General features: G+C 44.0%; 1 protein-coding gene across 2 annotated transcripts in view; it reads right to left on the bottom strand.

The window, feature by feature from the left end:
• The window catches only part of epha4l (eph receptor A4, like), a 56,339-nt gene extending 29,979 nt beyond the window's left edge, over positions 1 to 26,360 (bottom strand). The window contains exons 1-4 of one of the 2 annotated variants that reach the window (XM_067594036.1): positions 26,080 to 26,360; positions 24,220 to 24,287; positions 21,017 to 21,680; positions 2,118 to 2,273 (exon numbers count right to left, since the gene is read on the bottom strand). In XM_067594036.1, coding sequence (XP_067450137.1) covers positions 2,118 to 2,273; positions 21,017 to 21,680; positions 24,220 to 24,287; positions 26,080 to 26,176 — 985 coding nt within the window. In that variant the 5' untranslated portion in view covers positions 26,177 to 26,360. The remainder of the gene's footprint in view (positions 1 to 2,117; positions 2,274 to 21,016; positions 21,681 to 24,219; positions 24,288 to 26,079) is intronic. The other variant, XM_067594035.1, reaches the window with a different exon arrangement.
• Positions 26,361 to 27,246: the final 886 nt, after the last annotated feature.

The following is a 27,246-nucleotide window of genomic DNA, read 5'->3' as shown; positions in this document are numbered from 1 at the left end:
AGAGATTGCAATGCAAGATCCTATAAAACCAGCCAAGTAATGAGCTTTGACAGCTGTTGCTTGCAGCAGCCGTAGTCAAATGCCATACCGACTAACAAGACAATGGGGACGATATCCCAGCTCATCCATTAAAAGAGGGCTGGTGACTCAGTATATAAGTGCTGTGACAAAGCAGTAAGAGGTGCAGAGGGTGACTTAGTAATAGGGCTCATGTTTTAATAAAAAAAAGTTTTAATGGAATTATTTTTAGGGATTCATAATCAGCAGCTCATTTGTGTTTTTTTTCCCTCTTTAATTTCTATTACAGAGAGCATTGTCTGAGCTAAACACCCAGGAGGACCTTGTTTGCTGAAAACAATGCTGAAAAATGTCCTCCTGCAGCAAGAAAAACACTTTATACACCAGTCTGATCCTTTAAAAAAAATCAGGCATACAATATTTGCAGTGTACTTACTTGCAAATGTTTTAATAATGAAAAGCCCTGTTTAGTGGTTAAGAAGACCATGAATTTGTTAATCTGCAGATTATTTTTCTTGATTAACTGATTAATTGTTGTGTTTGTAAAATATCAGAAAACTGTGAAATATGTCCATTACAATTTCCCAGAGCCTAAGAGTCATGTCATTACAGTGTAAGACAAGAAAAATCAGAAAATTACAAGATTTGAAAAGCTGGAACCATCAAATATTCTGCTGATTAATTTTGGATCGACTAATCGATTAATCAACTGATTGTATATTGCTACTGTTCCATCATGTTCCTGGATATTATCACATAAACAAACTCCTCGTTTTGCTACTTTCTATTGTTAGTTTATATGACACAAGTCCAATTGCTTCTAGCGGTTTCTTAAAAGCTTTTCTATTTACAGGAAACAAAGTCCAAGCAAACTCTTAAGTGACACCAAGGAAAGCAGTGTGAAAGTAAATCTGCAATCAGCACTTCGCACCAAAGATTACAATATTGCTCAAGTGGAACATTTACTCATTTATTTTATTGTGGCAATATTTCACAATAGAGCACTGTTTATAATCTCACATAGATACCATAAACCAGGGGAATAATTAGAGGTCGCTCAGTTTTGCTGCTTAAGTATGAGGCTGGGGGCGTTCGGCTGCTCGTCTGATTCAATAAAGTGTTTAGTTGAGTGATGAATCCACAGGAACTTGACAGATCATTTGGGCCAAATGGTGAGCCAACTATGAGCTCAGCAGCTTAACAGATGTTTTGGTTGTTAAAATTGCTTTATGACACATACTCACTCATACACAAACGTCTGTCATATGAAAGTAAGATTACTTTTATTTCCTGGGAAATGAGTGCAGCACTTTTTTGTGTTGTGTGGGTTTTTCTTTTTGTTCTCTGTTTGTAGATATTTCTACCGGTGCGCACTCCCAATGCTGTGACTCAGAGGGAATGAGGAGTAAAAATGGGAGAGGTATCATTAGGCAGCAGGATTGTTAATGATATTTGTTATGATAGTCATGGTGAGTCAGGAGGGAGGATTGGAAGAGCCAGATTCACCAGAGTTTGACCCATACAACTGTAGGGAGGAAAGTGGAGACACACACTGAGAATAAAACACTGAATATCTTCCTTTAGCTCAATGCATTCCTGTGTTTCATTCTTTTCCTCCTGCTTTCCACTTTAACCCTCTTTCTCTATCACTGCATCTTAATCATCCTCTGCATACATCTGCAGCTTTCCACCTACTCTTGTTTTTCCACCTTTTTCTTCACCTCACCGCGTCTCCACTAACATTTTATCTCCATTTGTCGCCCTCCTCTGCTGTTTTGCAGTCTCTCTATGGAAGGCTGAATCTAAGATGTAGCAGTTTATACCCTCATTAGTTCTCTGTCACCATGACTGATCACTAAGTACCACCTGGAATCAAAACACACCTATTAAACCAGCACATACCTGCTTTATGTGTGTGCGGAGAAGACTTTCTCTGTGTGCGAGGGGGTAATTGAGGTTGACAATATATGAGAGAGAGAGAATCCATGGCCGTGTTAAGGCAAAGGCAATTACTTGTGTGTGTTAGGGTTAGTGATGTGTATTTTGTGTATTCCTATGCATTACTACATACTGTGTGTGCTACATATGGGTGTACTTACGGGTGCAGGGCATGGACGCTGGGTCCGTTTCAGATCGGAAATATCCCTTATCGCAGGCGCAGGAGGTGGAGCCCTCCCTGACAGAGTAGCTGTGGAGGGGACACTTGGAACAGGCGCCATCGGTGGCCAGAGCACGGTAGTAACCAATCTTACAGGCTGAAAGAAAACAAGCACACAGAGGGGGGAAAGTTTGGTTAGATGCAACGTTATCATGAAAAGCAGTTTTATACTAAAATGATCCTAGGATGGATCTACAGCAAGGCTATACTTAAGCACAGCGATGCTTTGAGCTAAATTCTAACATCAGCATGCTAACATGCTCACACAGACGATGCCGATGTTTAGCAGGTGTAATGGTTGCAGCGTTTACCATCTTCGTTTAGCATATTAGCATGCTAACATATGCTAATTAGCACTAAACAAATAGTACGCCTGAGACTGATGGGAATCGAATTAGTTTTGCAAGTATTGCAAGTGTTGGACGAGTCAAAACCTGATAATGGCGCTAGATGGAAATTTCATGGCAATCCGTCCAATAACATTGACATTTCCATCCATGACATTTCACTCTGAAACAAAAATGGAGAGGAGGGAAAGAGGAAAAGTGAGGGGATCACCAATGTGAGTAGGATTCAAACAACATGAACATCTGATGACCATTCATTCAACTGTTGCGATATTTCTGTCTTGACCAAAGTGGTTTACAGACTGACCGCACTGACAGACTAACAATGCCATCCATAGAGCCAAGCTGCTAGTGTAGCTAAAAATCCCCAAAAATCTATTTGAAAGATTTATATGGCCATAGTGTATCACAAATGGAGTTTATACAAGTGGCTGTCTAACATTTAGCAATGAGTAGACGTTGCCATAGCATTGTACTTGACATCAAATATTTATTTTCCCATGGAAGAGAGGAAGAAAATGCTGTGATCTTGCCCATTTTCCCCCAATTATCAACAGGAAAACAATATGTTGCCCAGAGGCTTCTACTTCTCTTCCCATTGCTTCCTCCCTTTGTCTTCATTTTCCATCTTCAATGCTTTCTACCCTTTCTCCTTTCTCACGAACCTGCGTTCCATTATCAAAAACAACAGAACAGGAGTAAAGGGCACTATTTCCTCTGACTAAAAGAGAAGATCAAATAACTACCTCTTGTCTTTCTCACAAATTTAAGCTATGCTCTATTGGCAAGAGTTTGGGCCACATTGAAACCAGAACTGTTGGCATTTCGGACCATTTAACAAACAAATGCCACCACCCTTGGCACACCAGGAGCTCAGTAACTCTCACAAGCCTGTTTTCACTCTAACTAACACACACACACATACACACACACACCTACACATACCTCAGTCTGAAATGGTAACCTAAGTGACACTTTTCTTACTTTTGGCGACAGCGCTCGCCTTTCTCTTGAGTGACAGTTTGATTGGAGGGCTCGTCTTTCAAGGAGTTTCTCCCTCGTCTATCCGTTTCTATAATGGCCGGGGAAACCTAGCGGGGTTATATTTCACCTCCTGTGCGCTGAACCAGAGGAGGAGGACAAAAGAACAATTCTCTAAGAGGTGCGGCGTAGACAGTCGCGACACCGATTGGCCAAATAACCTGTCAATCAGTGAGGCTGCCGTGTGCTTGGCAGTGGGCGGCAAATGGTATTGAGGCCGGAGGGTCGTGGTTTTGAGTGGGTGTGTGTCTGTTTGAGTGTGTGTGTGTGTCTGTCTGTCTGTCTTGTTATGATGTAAAAAGACCCACTGGAGACAGATGGATAAATTCATACCCAATATAAATCAGATAATTACACACTTAGCCTGCGAGGGTAAAGAATCCCCCCCTGCACACACACACACACACACACACATAAAGGCTTGCTGTCCTCACCAGCACATACACAACCCAGATCTAAAAAAGCATGGATTGCAATGCCACAGTCATAAATACATCAGGGATTCCTACATACAAAAGACAGTCACATAAACAAACTCCCACATGTGTTCACCACACCAGAAATCAAATCAGTGCCTATCCACATACACCACAGTGAAGAGGAAGTCCATTCTCCAACAAAAACACATATTCCACCAACCGTCCGACATGCTCACATGTACAAACAGCAGAGGAAATCCACAAACTCCCTAGAATACCGGGAAATCCCTCTCTTGGAGGCGTAATAAAGTCAGGCTCTTTGCCCCTCAGCCTCTCCTCTCCAGCAGCTGGATTAGCGTAGCGTGGCGTTAACCGAGCCGGGCTAGCTGCTACCTGCTGAGCCATTCTTTGCCTGTTCCCACTCAGTCAATCAGGGCTAAATCCCTGCCGCTTCACTCGCTAACGCTAAGCTAAGGACCTCTTTGATTGTAGCCTGCAGGGGTGCGTGAAGCCTCCGTTTCTTTTCTTCACAGTTGCAGAAAAAGAGGAGAGATTAGTCGGGAGGCACTTTGTGTTATCTCTCTATCTTTAAAGCAATCTTTCATCATCTTTCAGCCTCCTCACTAGAGACAGAAGGACACTGGGATTTGTGGGTATTGTTTAAGGGGTTGTGACTGCTTCAGGTGACAAAACACAAGGTTACCGTTAGGGTTTGTACATGTGCGATGACCGGGAAAGTGTCCAGAGTTGAGAATGGGGTCAACCAGCTGTTTGAGAAGATGCCTCTTTGCTAAAAGCTGGAGGGAGAGTTAATTGAGTCCCATGCTTCACAGCCTTTGGGCCTGAGCCTCTTTAAAGAGACACAGTTTAAGAGCCGGCTACCTCAAACTGTGCACAGTTGATGAGTTTTTCACTCATCAATTATTAAGCCGTCCCAAGGCTGACCCCAAAGCCCCCACAGGCCATCCCAGAATTCTTTGCACAACTTCAAATCCCCGTTTGCCATCCAACATGCTCTGGCATATTCATCTGTGGTTTGAAACTCTGCATTTCAGAAATTGTGTTTGAAAATGTGATGTCAACATACGAAGGCTTGTTTACAGCTGCGACTGCCCTGCAGAAAGGAACAGTCGAGGGAAGAGAGAGGTCGATATCCAAGTAAAGCTGGGGAATTTGCTTCCTATTAGGAGTGTGAGTGTGTGTGTCTGTGTGTGTGTGTGTGTGAGAGGAAAGAGACCGCAGTTGTGGGTGGTCCAAGAGACCGTGGCTTCAGAGAGGAATCTCCCTTAAGACTCACTGGATTTATCACTGTCCGGGCCAGCCGTGGCAAACCCACAAACAGACGCAAATACAGACACACATGAACACACATGTATTTAGTTTTTATGGGATCTGAGCTGAGAAGCCCTCATCGTATCCTCTCATAGCTCTCAAAAGTCTAACCCAATTTTTCCACACCATCTTTTTTATACTGTCTCTGTGTTTTTTGCCCGGTCGCTCTCTAACACTCTGATATTATTTTTTTGCCCTCTATCTCTGTCTCCCACTCTGCTAGGCTTTCTCTCTGCAGGCCTCCTTTCAGACAGAGAGGGGTTTGTCAGGTGCCAAATCCCTGAGCTGAGAGATCAAAGGCAGACAAAGAGACTGGTGACTTACTGTTCTATTCTGGAAAGGCAAAAAATGGAATCCCTCATAGACCGGGACATCGCATTCTTCCCCCTTTTCTCCCCCAGCAGCTCTTTCACTCATTCAATCCTCCTCTCTAGCTTTAGTCTTTATTCCCTTTTGTCAGCCTTTCCCCCGCCCCATCCCCATCCCTGTTGTCTCTAAGCTAAAGCACGTTTGGAGGAAAGGGGGCAAAGAGGGTGGAGGGAGACGGTTGTGAGAGTTAATGAGTAGTTTTGTCCGTGTGGTGGGGATTCTGCTGGCTGAATTGGTTGCACTGCGTGAGGGGAGGGGAAAACGGGAACTTCTGTTCAAGACAAAACCATGGACGCAGCCATCTGCAAAAAATAGGAGCGTACAAAAGCTAATGATACAATGATAGCTACCCACACACGAGCCATCTAAAACCCAGCTAAGTTTTCCTCTGAGTAGCAGCGATCCACGCACCAGGCTTTGAACAGCCATAGATGCTCTCTACACTGCCGCCAAATAAAACCACATCTACCCACACACCCACCCACTGCAGCCCACCTTGACTGACCTGCATGCAAAGCCTGATAGGCAAGCTATTCTGCAGCCCACACAACAAAGTATCCAATACACCGGGGACTGAAAGCATCAGAGCAAACATGTGCTACAATAGCCTTCCAAAAACCCCAGGAATATAACACCCAGCACACGGCACACAATAACTAGGCCTGCCCTGGCAGAACAATTGCCTCTCTTATAATCAAAAAAAGACAATTATGTTCAAACTACAGCATTTTCCCTCCTTTCAAGGCTGCGCTTTATCTTCTTTGGGTGATGAAAACTCGGTCACTCTTTTTAGTCATAACAGACAGTGAGCGCTCTTCAGAAGAGCAGTCAGAGGCATCCTCACAAAGCCGCTCTTTCAAAAAATAGAGCGATCGGCTTTCAGTACCTGAGGGCAAGGAGAGTCTCTCCTGCTCCTGCGCCTTGAGGAGTCAGCGCTCTCTATTCAACCAGCCTTTCTGCCATAACCCTCTTCCATTGTGTCTCTTCTATCCCTTTTTTCTCCTTTTCGCCTTGTGGAAAGCAGTCTGTTGCTCAGGTGAGACTCCTGCTAGAAATGATTAGTATTCCAAGAGCGCTTGTTTACCCCCTGGCTGCTGTCCCTAGCTGGATTTAAAAAAATACATAAGAAGTCTTGGATGTGCTGGATATTCCCACACAGATGCACACATGGATAATAAAAGATCATCCACATCCGTACACCTGAGCCACTGGCATATTAGTAGGGATAACTAGCTGTTGACCGTTAGCATCTGTCAGTGTAACAGCAGGAGAGTGGAGCAGGTTAACTCATTAATTCCGTCACTGAGGGTTATTAATTACCTCCGGCCCTGACGGCGACATGCAGCCACACGGCCAGCGAAACCCATCAGCGTGATGGATGAGGGACACACGGCCACCGAAACTGATCACCATGATTGATGACATACACTCGACACACATCTTGACCTTGACCTGGCGGGGGAAAAGGTCCCATGCTAGTGGTACCATCCTTTAAGATGCAAAACCAAACAAGTCAGGTAGTGACATCTGGGCTGACATCCTTACTAGTGTTAATGAAGGCTAAGAACAAAAGGCAGTGAGACTAACGATGTTAATAACGCGTAAGCCAACCTTGCTGACAATCACTGCAGCTTTGCTAATGGTGGCCAGTGCCAGGGGGTGCAAGAGTTGCCAGCAGTTTGTCTGTCAAATGCTGGGTGATTTATAACTGTATTTTCAGCAGCACTGATCCATCACATGAGCCACCCAAGATGCTGCCCTAATTAAAATGTCTGTACCTGACAGATAGGAACACAAGCCAAAGAACCAGATGAGCAAAACAGTGAAAAAGTATTATATTCAGTAACATTTTTAAGGCACTGTAAAGACCACAAACTGTTCTTTTATACTCATTTCTTCTATTTTGATCAAAACGTAACACCACAGTGCTACCTACAATGTGTTAATTTGCAGAATTTCACACATTCAAAACAGATTTCTACAAGCATCTATGCACAATCTGAGCTTGACACTGCACCTTTATGAAAGTTTCTGCTGATATACAAGCCTGACAAACCATTTCCTGCTCCAATATAGAGCCATTTTTGTTCAGAGTGCACTTTGGTGCCACCTATATTGTTATTGTTTGGATTGTATAACTGAAAAAAACTGAAATATTGTTCTGTAGGCTTCCTGCGTACCAAGGTCTCCACGTTCTTATTGACACGTAGGCCTCAACTTCCTCCCCAATTCCTCTAGCCTGGCCTTAAGAAGGAATATTAGTACAATGGTTATATCGCAAAAATCTTAAGTATTCCACCCTGCCGCTTCAGAATGGACAAGACCACTCCTTAAAAACTGAGAAACAGGGTATTGAAAGTGAATGTAAGGAAAAGTAACGGACACAAAATGAATGCTACAGATATTTTTACACATTTTTGGCAGGCACACTGCACTAAGAGGAGAATAAGTTGGGGCTTCAGAACGGAAAGAGGAGAGCAGACAGAGATAGACAGAACAAGGAGCGGTGCAGGCAAACAGATCCATCTTTGTTTGGTGAAACACTATTTGACTTGGCCACAGTAGGTGGAGGCAACTCAGATTCCACTTTTGCACCCATGCCAGGTCCGCAAGGGTGTTACCACCCAAAGCCGGGAATCATGCCAACACACTAAGGACCTTTTGTGACCTAAAATTTACACAGCAGGTGGGTAATGGACTTTAATTCAAAGCAAACAAGGCAGGGATATATACACAAACAGTGGCTTACACACCTCTGCACACCTGCACACTCTCAGGTATGCATGCAAAGCCCTTCAAAGGCCCTTTTGACTAAACAGATGCACTTTGCAATACATGCATGCAAACACACACAAAGACACCAAACAGGCTTTGTGTAAGCATGGAAAGCACAGGGACAGGAGCACAGCAGGGACGATGCGAGGTAAACAAGGTATTGTCTTGGTCCAATTTCCCCAAGGTCCCCAGGGGCTCAAGTATCATGTTGGTCATGTGTGTGTGTCAGCATGTGTGTGTTTGAGCAGGCAGTATATCTAGCATGCTTTCCTGACATTGTTTACAATGAAAAGAGCTGCATTTCAATTCAATTATGAAAAAAAAGAGGCAGGGAGGTGGGAGATGGGGGAGTATGCTAATATTGTTGTGCAAGGGGACACTCACATCGGCACACACCACAAAACAATCAAGGGAGCTAAACTATTCTACTCACGGCGAGTCAAGGAGAATGGGGCAGGAAAAGGGAGGATGTGTGAGGAGAACACATACAAACATACACTAAGAATAGGTGAGGAGGAAGAGGAAGCGATAGGGAAGCAGTCTCAATGGGGCCTCATATCCATTTCTGTAAACAAGTGTAAACCACGTGTTGGGCTGTAGCATAAATACATCACTGCAATCCCTGCAATGCAACACGTCAAGTTAATATACAGTCATATACATTTAATCAAATATTAATGATCCAGTAAAACTTAAATCCATCATACTGACATTTAACTCACAAGAGCCAATGTTGGATCAACCAAGTATGAAGCTGGAAAATATGACCTAAAATTTATGATTGATTGATTAATCTGTGGATTATTTTTTCAATTAATTGATTAGTTATTTAGTCAACAAAATATTGTGAATGGTGAAAAATGCACATCAGAATTTTCTAAAACCAAACAACACCCTAAAACCTAAAAATATTCAGTTAATTATCAAATAAGACAAAGACAAGTAGCCAATTCTCAAACCTGAGTGGTTGTAAATAGTGAATGTTTGGCATTTTTAGTCAAAAATTTACTTTAACATTAATCATGTATATCAATTAAGTTATTAATCATTTCAGCTCTAATCAAATGATCAGTATTAACTATAACAGTATTGTTACACATACATTTTTTATGCATCATACTGGGCGGTTTGGAAGTAGAGGGAAGAGTACATTTGGGTCGATTCATGATGTCTATAAGTTAATAAATGCAGTTTATTCTCCAGCCTTAATAATCCTCTCAATATTTCCATCCTCTCTGATCTGCTTTGCACAGGTGTGTAACCTCAGGTGGCTACGATAGTACTGTAAAATGGTATGAATATGACATCATTACCACCACAGAGTCATATCACATATTGTATACCTTAAAGCACAAATAAATCCTTACTTTCATATCCAGATAAATATGGAAACAAGATGGGGGGAAAAAAATAGCCTGCAGTTGGGGATTATCAAAAGACAAACAACCCTAAATGAAAATCAGTTGCGTTTCAAGGGGGAAACTTTGATTTAATCCTTAGGAAAACGGGCTCTAACCAACTACCCCTATGTACCTACTGTTATACGGCAACTTGGATATGATCATATAATAGGGCATCCTATATTAGTGCCTATATAATTATGAATTTACCATGTGAATATTTCCATCAACATAAAAAAGTTTGTCACAGTGAGTTTAGATTGCACTGCTAGTAAATCAAACACTTTCAAACACACCTTACATACACATATGTGACTTATGTCGAATATGTCGAATCAGAGTGCGCACACATCTGTCAACAAGTGTGCGCAAACACTCATGCAAAACTTTAATTACCTAGCTGTCTGCAGTCTCAGGGGCGAGTTTAACATCAACCTTGTCGGTTTCTCAGAGGCGGCTCGGTGGGTTATGAGGAGGGGTAAGAAAGGGTCGACTTATGGGTGAAAGGGAAGGTATTTTTAGGTTGTTTGTTTAGGTAATCTACTTGTAGCTCCCAGACGACAGCCTGTCTGGGGCCTCAAAACACCTTCTATTGTGCATGTGTGTGTGTGCGTGAGGGTGTGTGTCCCTGAGAACATTGTGTCTGCATTGTGTGTGTCCACATGCAGTTATATGAACTGTGTGAGTGTGTGTGTCCTTCAGTCAGTGTACATAAAAACTTTCCTGGGTCACTAGCTCTTCAACAGCTCACGTCAGCCTGATGACGGTCTGCTGGTCTCCGCTGTGGCTGTCACTGCTTTAACCTTTGACCTCTCTTGGTGTCACTCAGGCCTCACTTGCTCTAGACCACTTTCTCCCTCTCTCTCTTTCTCTCTCTCTCTCTCTCCCTCTCCCTCGCTCTTAAAACAGGATCGAGGTCACTGCTGTTGTGGAAGTGATACGCCCTCCGACTTGAAATGGTGTCAGCTCCTGTTCGCATGGTATAGCTTTGCATGACGTGTGTGTGAGCATTCTAAAGTTAGCAGCGCATGTGTGTGTGTTCCCAAACTTTGCCTGTGGGTGTATGTGTTGCCCTGCCTAACCTCAGGCTAGTTGAACCTGGCCTTGCGGGGGGAAGAGGGTGGGGGGTGGGGGGGTGCTGCAGAGTGTGTAACAGGAGCCTGGGGTTAATGGCTGCTGCTTAGACAGGGTTACTCTGCTAATGTGTAACGTTTTAGCTCTTAGCTTTGATGTGAGGACAGACACACAGGGATGGTGATGATGGGAAGGGCCAAACAAAAAAAGGCTGAGAGATTCAAATGCACAGCAAGCTTTGAAGTAAGTGTGCGGGAGCACTGGAAGAAGGCCAGTCGAGTTTCTGGGTTATCTTTTGTATTTTTTGGACTCAACACCTTTTTTCACTCCAACTATGTATACTGCTCTCTTTCTGCCTTTCCTGTTATCTCTCTTTATCTTTATGTTTTTTTTCTCACCACTTAGGATGATGCTCAACACTTGGCTAGCAGAGCTGCCAAAAATTTGAACATGACTTCTTTATTCTCTCTCTTAACATCGCCAATATTGGATCTCTATATTTCAGACACAAAGGACCAATATATTATACCAACATATGGTTATTTTTGCCCTGGAGAGGAGAAAAGTCATATATAAATTGCTTGAGTTGACTCGCCCCAAATTACGAAAAACATACAGCATCTCCTCACTCTAGTGGTATCTAGCCATGCAGAGAGTTTTAGTTTCATTTGTCCATGTTTTGAGATATCTTTAGGAAATTTCACCCCAATACAAAGGCAGTGAATGAAATTTCAGTTGTGCTACTCACAACACTGAAAATGACATTTTAAAAATTCAACAGCAGCATCTCATTCCAGAAAATTGTCCCTGGTACTAAATCTACAGAAAAGACTGTCAACAGTTTTCACTGGGGCTATTTCTTCAGTAGAAAGTAGTTCCATAAAAATAGTTCAAAGTGAGGAGAACCTGCTCTATGATAGCGATATTGATGGTAATATCAACCGCAGCTGCCGGAGGTCGTGACACAACCACACTAGGCTTGTTCAAAGAGCGATCAGCGTCTGTACCCATAACCCCCCACTTCACCTTTCACATCTCCTGCCGTTTATCAGGCTCGCTAGACAGGAGTCAATTCATCTTTCCTTCTCCTTACACACACACACACACAGACACACACACACACTCCCTGCGTCACACACATTCACTCATCACCGCTCTACTTGGATATATCTGTGTGCCCCCGTCTCATTTCAATCACTTCCTTTTCTCTCGATCTTTATCCTATCTGTCTTTCTCTGTTTTTCTCTCTCCTCCTCTTTCTTCTTCTCCTCACATTCCTCCGTGGCGTGAGCCTTCAAGGGATTGCGTCTTTTTTTTTTTCTCTTCCCCTTCCAGCAGTATTTGACAGCTTGCTGCGGATAAGGAAGGATCAAGGTTTCTAATCCCAGAGACGTGCCCTAGCATGGACACACCTCTGCCTTTGGCTGGAGATCTGCAGCTTTGGATCCCTGGTGCTGCGAGACCTCCACATCCCCAAATTACATTTCAGCTTTCCCACAGAGAGGTTACACCTCACCGGCAACCCAGAGGTGTGTTTGATATACACATGTGCTTTGCATGTCGCTGTGCATACACATGTATTCGCAGCAAGAGGTCAGCCACCTGATCTCTAAGTTGGCTTTCAACCAAGGCTGTGTGTATGTATGTGTGTCGGAGTTGACCTAAAATGGCAACAGAGTTTCAAAGTGGTTCCTATAGTAAATTCCCATTTCGAGAGTTACATGAGAAGATCAATACCTATCTCTTGTCTCTATGTTAAATGTGAAGTTACAGCCAGCCGCCAGTTAGCTTAGCTTAGCATGAAGACTGGGAGCAGGGGGGAAACAGCTCGCCTGGCTCTCTACAAAAGTTTTTAAAAATCCCCTACCAGCACTTCTAAAGCTCACTAATTAACACGTTACATCTTAATCGTTTGATCCACACAGAACTGTGTAGAAACGACAAGTTGTGGTTGACTTCCTGCAATAATATTCTCCATATTCTTCAAAGTAGAACTACCTTTACAGTTTAACAAAAGCCAATCAAAGACGCGAATGAGAGCAGTAGCAAATTTGCAATGCTTTGTTGCTGTAATTGGGAGCAAAACACTGCATTAGTTACTGAATTCATTCAAAACTTATCCAGAATCAGAAAGAGAACTGATTATAACTGCTGAATGTTTTATCAGGTTTTCAAACCATGTAAAATTTAGCTTCCACTCACTACTGGCAGCACTCATAGCCACATTTTAACCTCAGTGACTGGATATTTCCTACCAAAATACACTTTGGGAGTCATCATTGATTTCTCTCCTTACGTCAAAGGCTTTCTACCTGTGACTCTTTGTCAAAGAAAAAGCTGTTTTTTAATGTGCTTCCTAATCTTTTGTACTGATGATTCAACTAGGTGAGATTTATATACAGCCAAGCCTCCAACTGTCAGTCGGCTAACATTGCCTCTGAAGAAAATGAGCAGGATATTTACTTCTGAAACCTTGCACTACAATGTAACTCAGCCCACTTCACAACTATATCACATTGACAGATTTCTGTCTGACCATGGAACAACCTGCATGTATTCCTTATTCTTCTTCCTACATACAAATCACACATTCTGAGTGTGTGTGTGTTTTTCCAGGGAGAATGAACCAGTGTGCCATTTCCTCCACCACCATGATTATAAAAGGGGGATCTCAGCTCATTAAAATGGGCACTGCGTCCAGTCTCAGGGCCCATCAGATTACAGAGCAGCCCTTTATTGCAAGGCTTTTTGTCATAACCCCTAACTGATTGCCACGGAGCAGCCTTTGATTTGGCCACTGAACTCTGCGCCCTGGAGAAAAAGGATGACAACGAAAGAGAAGAAAAGACCACCTACTATCACCCCGGCAGGATGGAGGGAGCTTAAGATAGAAATCAGCAGGGGAAAGAGAGAGAGAAAGATAAAACATTTTCAAGGTGTTTGCAATCAGTCTCCCATTGTCAGATACTGAGGGAGAGTTGGCCGTCCATCTGAAGCGCTGCTGTGCTGCTTTGTCTCCGGGCTCAGATCACAGAATGCGATTGGAACGTTAATAGAAGTTTATGATACAGCATGTGATATGCCTGCCGCGACAGATGCACAGAATAAATATAGGACAGATAATGGCTCAGACACACACATACTCTCTGTCTGTCTACACACATACACCCAGTCCTCGCGATCAGTAACACATTGCCCAGGATCAAAGGGATTTCCGTGCAATGGTGAACCGACGGATGAAGTGTAGAAAAAGCACGGTTGCCAGACTGGAACTAAATCTCTTTCCACTTCACTTCCTCCCGTGTTTTTTGTTTCTTTTTCTCTCTCTACCTCCCTCCCAGCCTCCTCATCTCCATCTCCTCCACTCTTCTTGGCGAGAAAGGTCTGTTCTGCCTCTCTTTCAGCACAAAGAAGGTGGCAGAGGCCCTCTTTCTCTTTCATAACCTCTCTCCCTGAAATAGTCCATGCCCACTTGATGGCTGTCCACTTCTCTCTCTCTCTGTCTGTCTTTCTCTGCCTATACATCCGTCCAACTCTCCTTAAAAACCCCCCTCTCTACTCTCCGTCTGTCAGCTGAGGGAGAAAACAGGGGTTTGGAGGAAGAGGGGGAAGAAAAATTTAAAGTGAGCTAAAGAGAAAGAGAGGGGCAAGAGAGCAAGAGGGAGAGTGTGCAGGAGTGCGGGAGAAAATGGAAGGAGAAGAAGGGAAACAGCCGGAGGAATGGGGGAACGACAGGGAAGGATAGAGGGAGAGAGGGGGGGGGGTGAAAGGACTACAGGGTTGTGTTGGTAGAGAGCTGGGGTATTGATTCAGGGCCTTTTGACATGCTAATTTGCTAGCTGACTGCTTTAATCGCTCCCTCTTCCCATCGTGGGCTTCAAAGAGGGGATGCTTTTCAAAAAGATGAGGGAAAGGAGGAGAGGAGAGTAGAGGAGAGGAGAGGAGAGGAGAAGAAGATAAATTGTATCATCCTTTTAACCCCCCTTTGACATTTTCACAGCATATACAGTATGTTGCTGATGCCAGCTGACAACCATGTTAGCTGCTCTGTTAAAGCATCCATCTTAACACATCATGTAAACTGTCCTAATTCTACATTATGTGCTAATAGTAGGCCATTGAAATATATACTATATACTAATTTGCATATACTTTGCGTATACTGTTTTGGCAGTTAGTGTATTTAACTAGCAGGAAATAATACAAGAACATTCGCCAACGGATGACATTCAGACCGCAACTTTAAAATGTTCTGCTTTATGAGGTCGTCAGAATTCGATCAATATTTTTCACTTGTTTTGTTTTAATTGTTTTCATTTTTTTAGTGCATTGCACTGGAGGACGACACTGGCCATCAACAGCACAACCAAAGATCTACACTGACATCTTTGAGTATACTTTGTCACTTTTCGGACATGAATAAACTAAATAAATATAAGCTGCTATGTAGAAAGGAGCTTGATTTGAATGTTTTTTAAAGTTTGTTTTTTAAAGGATGATGTCTACTATTCAGTTTAGGATAATTCCACCTATTAACAATGTAAACCAGCCTGTTTCAAGACATTTAATGACACCTGTTGCTATTTAACTAAACAACAAAACAAATTCTGAGCATAAGAAGACCATATTTGCACTAAAGCTCAGAGTAAAGCAGTACCATATTTGCTCTACACACTGTGTGGGCAGTTTTGGCAATTTTGCATCCTAACATACCATTAAGTCTCATATCAAGTATTAAAATCATATTTTCCACAAGACAATTGAGGCTAAGAAAATCCCACTTGTTTCAAATGTAATCTGTCATGCTTCTGGCACTTTCTTTAAATCCACTGTCAGTTCGTTGAAATGAGGTAGGAGAAAGCACATCTATCCAGAAAATTCCTAAAAAGGAACATGATTTCCTTAGGAAAAAAAAATTAGCTTTTAGAACTCAATAGGGGCTAAATGACTTAAAGATGGATATTCATGGCAGCGTTCATACACACTGCGGTGTAGCTGGCGCTGTGCGAGCACTACGGCCATCAGTCCGGGTCATGCTCGATCACCGGTGGCTTTCTGCCCTAAATAGGACACCGCGAAGAGAAAGAGAGAGGGGTGATGAGTGTCAAGAACTGCGAAAGGAACAAACGCTGGGGCAGGACGGCAGCCCAAACAGGAAAAACATTTCAGCACCTCAGCTAATGATGGCTGAATTACCACCACCAACCCACCCCCCTCCTCCCCTCCTCCGACCAGGCAAGGGAAGATTTGTGTGTGTTGGGAGGCCTTTTTTTTCCTCCATCATTTGAGGAGCTAAACAAGAACAGAATTTTAAAAATGCTTTAAGCAATTATTTCAGCAGGAAGGGGAGGGTGGCGGAGGATTGCTCATTTTGTCCTGTCTTTCTGTATCTGTTGTTCTTTCCTGCTATCCGTTGGTAATAGATTCCTCGTCTCTATTCAGGAGCACAAAATGAGCCTCTCTGGTGGCAGGGAGAGTGATGAGTACATTCACCTCCATTCTGCTGCGCTCTGCTCTGCTCTGCTCTGAGTGTGTGTCTGTGTGTGCTAACGCATACTAAAGCTTGTGTGTGTGCTTCTGCTGTACATATTTATGAATGTGTGTCTGAGTATGATTTCTTAACATTTCCTTTTGCCTGAATCCATTGCCTTAATTTTGTGTTAGTTTGTATAAACTGTATGAGCATGAATGCATGAGTGTGCACGTGTGCGCGCATACTGGTGAGTGTCACTTCAGACATTCTTTCCTGCGTGTGCCTGGATTTTTGTCATTCGGGCTTGTGTGCACACTCGAACACTCTCTGTATGTGTGTTTGTGGGAACAATGACGAGTGATGATGTTCCATGTGCTGCTCCTAGCTGCCTTCCTCCCTCCCAACAGTGAAGGTAATCTCATTATTCAGCCCACTTCCTGCTGCTGCCACCAGAGACAGGGTGATGAACACTAACCACCTCGATGGCTGGGGGGGGGGGGGGGTAAAAAAGAGTGTGAATGGGTGAAAATTACTAACAGACTCAGCAATAAAAATGGAGGGAGATTAGAGGGGAGAAAGAGATGAAAAGAGAAAAAAAGAGCTCATAAAGAGCTATTAAAGCAACAGGAGAGAGAACCTTGAATCTAGAAAAGACAGATACACAAAAAATGAGCAATCAAGCCGGCCAAGAACATAAGTAAGTATGCAAATACTTAATTTGTGTGTATACAGGAGAGAGGAAGGAGGAGGAGGAAAACAGGAGAGGAAGAGCGAAGGACTGAGTCTGTGTATTTAAAGCCATCAGGGACCGGCGGGCTAAATAGAATTACGTGGTGAATTTAGAATGATGCTCCCAAGCGCATATTTAACACTGTCAACAGGGGGAGAGAGAGAATGGGAGACCTAGATATGCACACACACAATGAGTGGAGCACAGGAGAGAAACTTCATCCTTAAAACCTCTTAATCCAATATAAATGAGAGTTTCCAGCTCAGCAAAGACTGCTGGGAATAGTGAGGGAGTGGATCAGGGGGGCGTGGGGGGGGGGGGTCTCAGGTGAGAAAATGCTCGGATCACACGCTGACATCACAGTCGGGGCCCTAAGCTGTTATGCACACACATACGCTCACATGCAAACAGGTTGTGAGGATATACAGAGCTTGTGGGAAATTAAGTTAAAAGTGAATTCTATTTCTGTTAGCTACTCTCAAGACATGAACAAAGAATGAGGAAAATAGAAAATTTAAAAATCCCAAAGAAGTGAATCTGAATCTAGAAAAAGGAAAACAAAAACTGTAAAATAATATATATATATATATTTCTGTTTTTGAGGAAATGTTAATGAGTGTATGTGTGTATTGATCGGTGGTGGTGATGATAGGTTGTGGGGGCCAACTCAACCGTCAACTAGCATTCTGCGGTGTCAAAAGTGCCTGTAAATTTCACGCCTCAACCAAGCTATATCTTCAACAAACACACACGCCAACAAACACGACTTGAAGACACAACAAAAAAATCTTCTGATTTTCCTGAAAACACACATCATTGCTCTGCAGAAGCCACATGGCTGCCAGAGCCCTTTGTCTTTCAAATGTTTCTCTGACTCACTGACGGGACAAATTGTGATTATTGTTTCCCTGTAATGACATACGTAGTTCTCACTAATCCCCCCCCCAGCTCATCAACACTCCCACCCTTCCCCTCCAACAGTAGGGAACCCCTCACCAGATGAGGAGCGAGAGGACACCCTGACCCCCACCCTTCCCCAACAGAGGCTTGGGGGAGGTGGTTAACAGGGAAAGGGATCCCAAATGCAAACAGACAGAGCCCCCTCTTTAGGATCTGGGGCCCCTTGGCCCTCAGTGCCCTGGCTGTCCCGCTCGCCTTAGCCCAGGGTGTACACCCTGGCCACCCTTGGCCCACCTTAAGTACAGACACACATACACACACACCCTCCACAGCTGTCAAAACCCTGACGTCTTAATCAATCCTGGATCCACGACCCTGTCAGATGCAGCAGTAAGATGGATGCAGAAGGGGATGACCCCTGACCCCTGCCAGGGGTGGAGAATACAACTCCTACGTTCCCCATAAGCCCCCCTCTCCCCATACTTCTTTTTCCCCCGAAACATCGCAAGCCCCAGTCAGCTCCGCTGCTGCCCCAAACAATGATAGAGGAGAGCCCATTCATCCTGGGCTGGGAACCAGGGGCCAAGGTGCCCTTGTAACCCCACACGTACACAAACAAGCACAGACACACAAGTTTGTGAACCCACACACTCGCAGACACACAATTGGGCTTGTGTGCACCATAGAAAACCTTTAAAAAGGAAGGTTTTTCACCAAATCAAGCCACATAGTGTAAGCATAGGCTGACACACTCTCATAGACTTGTTAAAAGTCAGAAAAAAACTATTAACAAACACAACTTACCCCACAACTATCCCTAGATATCTCCCCTTCCCCCTCCTGAAAACCAGCTCCTGTCGAAGTCCCTTGGTCAACACAGCCATAGAGCAGTGGAGCTCCTCACTCATAAAGCCTGTCCCACGGGGGAATATTAACCAGCTCATCGGCGCACTTGAAGACTGACAGTGGCCAGCACCTTTTAACCCTTCAGTCACTGGAGCTGACCCACACCGACGCCTCAGGCAGCTATGCAGCGTCAAACCCTATCCACGTTCACCAGAGTTCATTTGAAGTGAAATGTCATGAAACTTTTTGAGAAATGTGTTTGAAGCTAAAAGTGAATGGAGTGGATGTGTTGGCACTGTAAACTTAAACAAACTAAAGCAGATGCAATGATATGTGAACTAAATGGATACATTGGCTTGAAAAGCAATACTGCCAGCTCAGAGGCTGGCAGACACTTCGAGACTGCATTAGTCATATAAAATCAAGGTTTCCAAATCCTTTGTTGCCTTCTTTGGAGGGTAACAGCTATTTATCTCAAGTGAAATTAAAGAGGAGAGATAAGGAGTCTGTTTCAATATTGCAGGCAAAGCAAAGTTACGATACACAGTATGAGATCAGGGTTCTCATTCTGATTTGAAATAAGAGTCTATTATAGTAAATTGCAAGATAGAAAGCCAATTCAGATGAGATTTACCTAAAGTCTGTAACTAACTACCCTCTGGTCTCCTTCCCTCAACCCTGCATTTCTCTCTGCTTCTTTGAAGCCAACCCTGGGGACAGAAACCTGGCCTGAGCCATCTGAACCCGGCGACAGGGGCGATGGGCAACATTCCAAGGGAACTCTTACAGCTCAAATGATACTTTTTTTTTTTTTGGGAGAAATACACACACAAGTGCACACACAAAACCATCTGTGACCACTTGTACCTCTTTGCCTCTCCTTCCCCAAGCAGCCAGTGGTACCTCTAAATCACCAGTCCTGTTTGTCATGCAATTAGTCGTCTAAGATAAAGGCTCCCTCATAAATTAGGAGAGGTGCAGTGGTCCGTCCCCCTGTTAATCACCCGTGCCCAGCCTCTGACCCCTAACTGCTGCGGCCCCCTGCTTTTTGTGTGTGATGGTAGTGGGTGGCGGGTGGGGTGTACCAATAAACCATGGTGGCAGAATTGGCATCCACTCGTCTGGCCAGCTGACAGCTTCGCCTTGGCTTGGCAAAATGCTGAACATAATCCACAAAACAGCTGCTGAATACAACTAGATGCTATCCACTATACAGCACTTGTACATCATATATAACAACCTAAAGTGTGCAGTGAAACAAGCAAGTTAAATGAGTGTGGAGTCTGTGTAGATGCCAAAACACCATCAGAAATTGTAAAGCTGAAAGCATCGATTTGTTGGTTGTTTCATGAGCATTGCTAGTCCATTTTTTGAATTCACCAGCATGCTGACAGTTCTATCATTTTCCTGATTTAAAAAATCTGGAAGGGGGCACTATGCACTGACCTTAAAACCTCATCAAATAGCCTGGTACAGGATCACGGCGAACAGGGACTAGAATAATCGTCCACAAAGGGCTATTCCCCCCTACCAAATAGCACTATTTCAACCCCATCTCACAGCTGTGTATTTTCACTTCTCTCATACCTGCTTGGAATGATAAACTCTTTCTCTCTCCTTCCCTTCCTCTAAAGCTGTCTATCTCTTTTTCCCAGCTTCAGGCCTCATCGGGACTAAGACAAAGAGCAGGTGGGGGTGAAAGACACTGTGGTAGTGCAAACCAGTTGGAGCTCTAGCCTCCTCCTGGTGTCACCAATTCCTCTGGGATGCATCCCATTGCACAACACCTCCCAGTGGGCCTGCTAATTACTCCATTTACAATCATCATTGCTTCTATCACCCAACCAGACACTGGAAAGAAGAACGCAGAGAGTGGGAGAGCGAGAGGGAAAAAATATCCAACAGAGTGAGAGGTGGGTGAATCGAGGGAGGGAGGAGAGGGAAGGACAAAGAGAGCGAAACATGGGGGATAAAGACAAAGAGACAGAGCACAAGGAAGGGGGGAAATTAAAGAGGTAGGATACTGTACGGAAAGGCGAAGCTTGAAGGGAGAGAATGATCTATAAATAGAGAGAGAGGCAAAAAAAATAGGAAGTCAGCACCCAAAAACACAAGACAAATCTCAGTTCTTTACCTTGGCATTCTGCATTGCGCTCCTCGTATCCAGGGTTGCACAGGCAGTTCCCAATGGGCACCAGCCACTCTCCGTCAGCTCCACAGTACATCTTGGGAACCTCCTTCTCCTCTGAATTATCCACGCATGAGCCTCGAACTTCCACAAGCGAGGAGGTATCGGCTCCAGTGATGGTATCAGGAAACTGGGCCAAGTTACGCACCGCTAAAGGACATTTCTTGTAGAAGACCCTGACGGACACCAGCGCAATGCATGCTCCAACATCCTGGAAGGCCAAATAGAAGCCCTTACGGGTCAAGGCGCCCACATCCCGCACCTCCGTGTTCAGCTTCATGATGCGATCACCGATGTCCACCTGAGTGAAGCTCTCGTCTGCAGCGATGGTATCGATCTTGCCGAACTGGTTCTCGCGAATGTAGCGCTCTTTGTCATTGTTGGACTCGTAGTAGTAAAGATTGAAGGTTTCCTTGCAGGTTCCCATGACCCCCGGGAGGCTGTTGCAGTCTCGGAGGGTGAACTTGATCTCAATGTAGACACGCTGGGCACCTCCACGGGGGATCCAGTCAGTGCGGAGCCAGTTGTTCTGGTTTGGCTCCATGACATTACACACCTGGTATGTCCGGATGGGGATATTCTTCTCATCCATAATGCTTACTTCCTCCCACTGGGGAAAGGACACAACCATTAAAATGTTAATAAGGTATTCTTAAACCTCTTGGTTTTATTCTGCAATCTGCAAAAGAATTACCTATTTTTGACCTACAGTATATTGAGTTCCAAACCATATTTGAGGAAGATTAGATCAGGGAAAATGCTATAACAGTGTTATGGCAGAGTTACTAAAGGTTTATTAGGATCATCAGAGAAATATCTGATCTTAATTATCTCCTAATGAAAATGGACTTTACAAGTATCACACATAACAGTGAACCCTTCTATGCCAAGAACAAGAGATACTGTGCAAAAGAGCATCCGTGAAAGATTAGTCAATATTTAAGTCTCAGCAGAGCAATTAATTGATGGCTAAACTTAATGCATATTTTATGAATGGCACCTAATAGACTTGTTGGGTCCTAATATAGAATCATAAAGATATTAATATTCATTGCTTCTCCTCAACTGTGAGAATGGAAAATTGTAATTAGTTCTATGCCTCAGTAATGCCTACAGTTCAATTACTTGGGGAGTGGTTTACAAAACCCTCTTCACACACACACACTGAGAGACCTGGATGGCTCAGAGGAGAAGGGAAAGAATGAAAAACAGGGGATTATGGGGCTGCAGAAACCAAAGGTCTCTGAATCAATGCTAATGATCTAATGTGTGCCTGCTTTACGTCTGCATACGTGATGGGGACCGGGAGACAGATGCACACATGTTCACTGCTGTTGTTAGTATGAACTCATAGGAGGGGGTGGAGGGCGCTGACGTGGGGCGCATGGATTAAGTTATCCAGCACGGCCTGGCTTATTTTTGCTGAGAGGGAATGTTTGTTTTACTTATGATAAAGTTCCCCTCTCGACAGAGCACTGTTGAGCAAATACAAGCATGTCTTGAGAGGCTGTGTTCCCTTAAGTTTTTCACCGTGTGTTTTAAATAGAGTCTTTGACTGAGCTGGGCTGTAAACAAGAGCAGACAGGCCTTTGGCTGCTGTAGCTTCAACCATTTAGAAAACTGTATGAAAAAAATAATAACGGAACAGTGAGAATATGGGTTGTGCTGCCAGATTTGATTTGACGCCTTATCATAAACAATCTGGTTTAAAGACTTATTTCCCTGGAGGAGGGCGGGATAATGCTAAACATAGCTGCCGCTGTATGATTTGAGAAAATGTCTATCATTCCCTGCTGTTCCATTCCACTCTGCTCTCTTCCTTTCGCCCCTCTTTTGTTGTGAAAATCAAGAGGCACTAAGATAAGGCCGCACCTTTCCCCGATAGCAAGGAAGAGGGAGAATAAGGCCAATTGGTCGTAATGAGAGGGTGAATGCAGGCTTGCTGGGGCTGCCAGGACCCTGTCGATCACTTGTTTGTGATAAAATGGCCGTGGGGAGGACCTGAGCACAGCACTGGCCAAGTTCATAGAAAAAAGCTCACAAGCAGAGCCTGCAACAGCTGCACAAGGTGATATTCTGGTCCCCTGGGTTCATATTCATTAGCTGACTTGATTGTTACTAATTTGTGTTAATTTTCATAAAACATTAAAAAGCTCACTTGTGCTCATCATCATTTATATGAGTGGGACAAATGGAGAAGTGACTGCTGACTGATAAAAATACTGATATTTGTTTAATGTAGGAAATGTGTAATTTAGGTTATCACCGATTTTCAAAATAATGGCATTCAAATAGATTGTTGGCCATTTCTTTATGATCAGATTTAGACTCGGCCCTATCCGTCTACTGCCCCTGGCAGGGCTGTGGCCCTTAGTGTGTCCCCTATTCTTCCTCTTATCAGAGCCACTGTAGGTATCCCAATTAGACCGAAGGATCATGCATTTGGTTGACCCTATTCCCTGTTGCTTTATAGCCTGATTCAGTCCTCCTGCGGCAAGAGCTGAACCCCACTGCACTTTCCCCCTTATTCATCCATTCCAGAGGACCCTCTCTCAGCTGCCAAGTTCCTCTCTCTCTCTCTCTTCCCCCCTCTCTCTCTCTCGCTCTTCAACTCAATGGTGGAAAGGGATATAAAGTTTCTCCACAAAGGCCGATTCAATCCACCGTCTATTCAGGAAACCTGACGCCCGCTGCAGTATCGGCCCCTGCATCTGACCATTACAGAGTGGTTAGAGAGAAGGAGAGCGAGGAGAAAGGGGAGCAGGGGTTGTGGGTAAGGGGGGGTGCCTGTAGACCGGTGGTTCTCAAAGTGGATTCCGAGGACCCCATGGGGCCCTGGAGGGTGTTCCAGAGGGTCTCTGTACAGCTAAATGGTGAATTAGAATTTTTTTCATATTTTACTGTAAGATACTAGAAATTGTGCCTTGATCTCACCCTGAGCCCAGTACAGGCAGCTGAACAATTCAATAAATCATCAACAAAGATATTCCCATAAAGGGCTCACCACGACAACATCCTATCAAAGAGGGCAGTGTATCTATTTGGCGGTCCATTCCAGAGCTCCTGCCAATAATGGATTATATCTCTCCATTTTTGCTCAATAGGGGACCATGCGTCCTAACAAGGGGACACTTCTTTGCAGTACTTACCCCTCCTTCTGTCGGGTTGGCGACCCATCCCAGCTCCCCCTGTACGGATCTGGAGTCCAATAACGTGACTGGAAAACAAGAATGGGAGAAGTGAGCATGCAGTCTCAGTCCGTCCACATACAACATCAGCACTGGCATGTATAATCCACTTATGTCTAACACACCGAGGAGAAAAAAGGGTTCCCATTTCCTTCCAAAAAAGGCTTAATGAATACAAATAACTGTTAAAACGATTTATCAAATAGAAAAATATACTATATGGATGCCAGCGCAGAGAGAGAATAAAGAATAGACTAAAGAGCGTAAAAGTGATAAACTTGTAATGTTTTTTGGTGCGCAATTCCCTGCTGTGCTTCACGCACGTCGTTTAGATTGATTTCCGTTAAGAAAAATATTTTCTACAAATGACAAATGCGTTCTCCCCCGTGTCTTTAAAATAATGATTTTTCAGTTTGCTCAGCATCAGTTCAAAGCATGTTTGATGTGGTCAGAATCAATTATTGAGCCGACTGCTTAAACGTGCCCGTTGAAGAACAAATGCATTTAAAATGCCCAAGACAGACAGGCTGACACAATAGTTCTACATTTCTCTAGAAAGAGTAAAAGGTTGGGTCTGTGAGGTAAATTAAAAATGTTTTCGATTTAATTAATTGGTATAGATAGACTTAGGCTATTTCTATTTTTACGCTTGTTTTGAATTCGGCGTGGTTGAAATACTTAATGAACTGCTCAGTAAAAATTAATGAATAAGCCCGTCATAGTATAAATTATTACAATTACAATTAATACTGATCCATTTTATATTTAAAACACTTGTTTCATATTTAAATAAACGGAGCCCACGATGCATCATTTTGAACTTGTTGAGTCGAACAGCTTTGCTCTGCCGAGCAGGACAAATATAGAAAACACGGATCTACAGGACACAGACTCGAAGCAGGAGTCTGGGATTGTTTCGAATAATATCAACTATTTAATTTATTAGTGTTTGCACTGGGAAGTAGGCTGTAGTCTGTACAGGGCCTAACATTTTGGAACTGGGTACACTGCGCCCCCGGGACCCCGAGCAGGCAGCAGACAACTCCAGTCCCGAAACCTTCCGAGCTCTGGGTATGGCACACCGTGCTCAGTTTATACATCTGCCATTTAAATGATTGGTTGCTTTTCAGAGAACGTGCACCTGATAGAGCATAACCGAATATGTTTTTGTGGATCTCTGGGAACCATTCTTTAAATCGGCGTATATCTAATGCACCGAGCAGCCCTTGATTCAATAACATTTCAACTTTTAGTTTTGGTTTTCCTGTCATTCTCGGAATCACCTTCCACCAAAACACTCCCTGACAGCGAGAGCGATCACTGTGAAGAATACTGAAATTGATAAATTAAGAGCTGCTTGGTCAGTTGGATGTTGCCGGATTTGCGAGTCTCCCACTGATTCGTAAAAGCACTTCATTTATGTTCTACAAGACGTGTCCGTTTAGGGAGATGCTATACGCAGCATTAAATTGCTTTTTGGATTGACTACGGCTTGACCTTCCCTCTTGACAGAGACAACAGCCTGTATCGGGGCTACAAGTATTCCTGCTCAGGCTTTCGGCAGCTGGCACGATCCAAGTCCCAAACAGCCGATGCCCATTTTGGAAAGCCACTTCTCATTTCAGCTTCGTTTTAATAAAACCTCGCAAAAGTCGCTGCGTAAAGGTGACCGTCTGTGTTTTCTACCATTCAACTCTTTGCGGCTCCACGCACCCACAACTGGGGGCCACGAAGTAGGGCTCCGCAGCGCAAACACACACGGAGACGGAGCGGGGATGAAGTCAGAAGTCCGCGGCAGTTATGTTCTCCCAACAACCTTACCTTCATTTGGGGGGTATATCCGTGCCGTAGAAACCAATGTAGAAATCCCAGAAACAAGAAAGGTAGCCGTGAACAAAATCCCTGCCATGAGTGCCATTTGTGTGGTTGTTCCGTTTTTCTCTCCTCTTTTTCTCTCGTTGCTCTTCTCCCAGGTCCTGCTCTCTCTCTCTCTCACTCCCTCTCTCTCCCCCTCTCTCTCTTTCCCAGTGGAATATGGGATTGAAGCGGACACGGGGAGAGAGACGCACCGAGCGCACCACAGCCAGGAGGCGGGTCTACTCCGTGCGCTCTGACGCGGACCCCGTCAAACCATATAGGAAGAATAGTGGACAGGGGATTGGAATAGGGGGGGCAAATAATCATTAACTACCCCCTCACCCCCACCCCCCAACCCCCACGCACACCCCAAACAACTCACTCTCTCATTTACCAGTGGGCACTAGACGGAGACACGGAGAAACATGGTGATGGTGTGAGATGGCATTTCTCCATATTTGCCATGCAGGTACAAGGGCGATGTAAAACTCTCCGTGACCCTGTGAGTCACCGATTGACATTACAAGATTAAACTGCGGGGGGATATGAACAGTGAAGATGCACAGGAGGTGTGCGCGCGCTGCACATGCATCCATAGTTTATAAGGCACTGAGGTTGATCAAGAAAAAAAAATCTGCAGAAATCACAACTCCCTTAATGCATGAAAACAGAAACTGCTCCTAAACTAGCTATATATTTTAACGGCTAAAATGCAATGCGTCAGTTTTTGTCCTCTGTGTTTCTCAGCAGTCACACTGTGCTGATCCTGCATGTAGTCTGGCTCCAGTCAAGCGCAGCGCTGTCCAAGGTGAACCGCATCAGACCAAGGTCGCCACCTAGCGGAGATATTGACGCCTGTTCTGCCACCAAAATTGGATTAAAGAACAAGCATGAGCATGACCTCCTTAACATTACATGGTATTGCACTTTGTGAAATTGACAATGCCCGTTTTGTGATCGGTGTCGAGCCTGTATTGGATTATTGTCACTTGCTATTATTCTAATATTATCAAGGCTTTATGGGTATTTATGATGAAACGTGCACACAGATCCATCCCTCAGTATACAGGTTAGAACAGGCCTGGTGTTGTGAAGCTGCAGAAGTGAATGATGTGCAGGAATTGATGGGGA

The sequence above is a fragment of the Thunnus thynnus genome, chromosome 7, assembly GCF_963924715.1.
Source record: "Thunnus thynnus chromosome 7, fThuThy2.1, whole genome shotgun sequence".
In the NCBI taxonomy this organism is placed as follows: Eukaryota; Metazoa; Chordata; class Actinopteri; order Scombriformes; family Scombridae; genus Thunnus; species Thunnus thynnus.
Note: the sequence above shows the minus strand (reverse complement) of the source record. Positions and strands in the feature narration are given on the sequence as shown.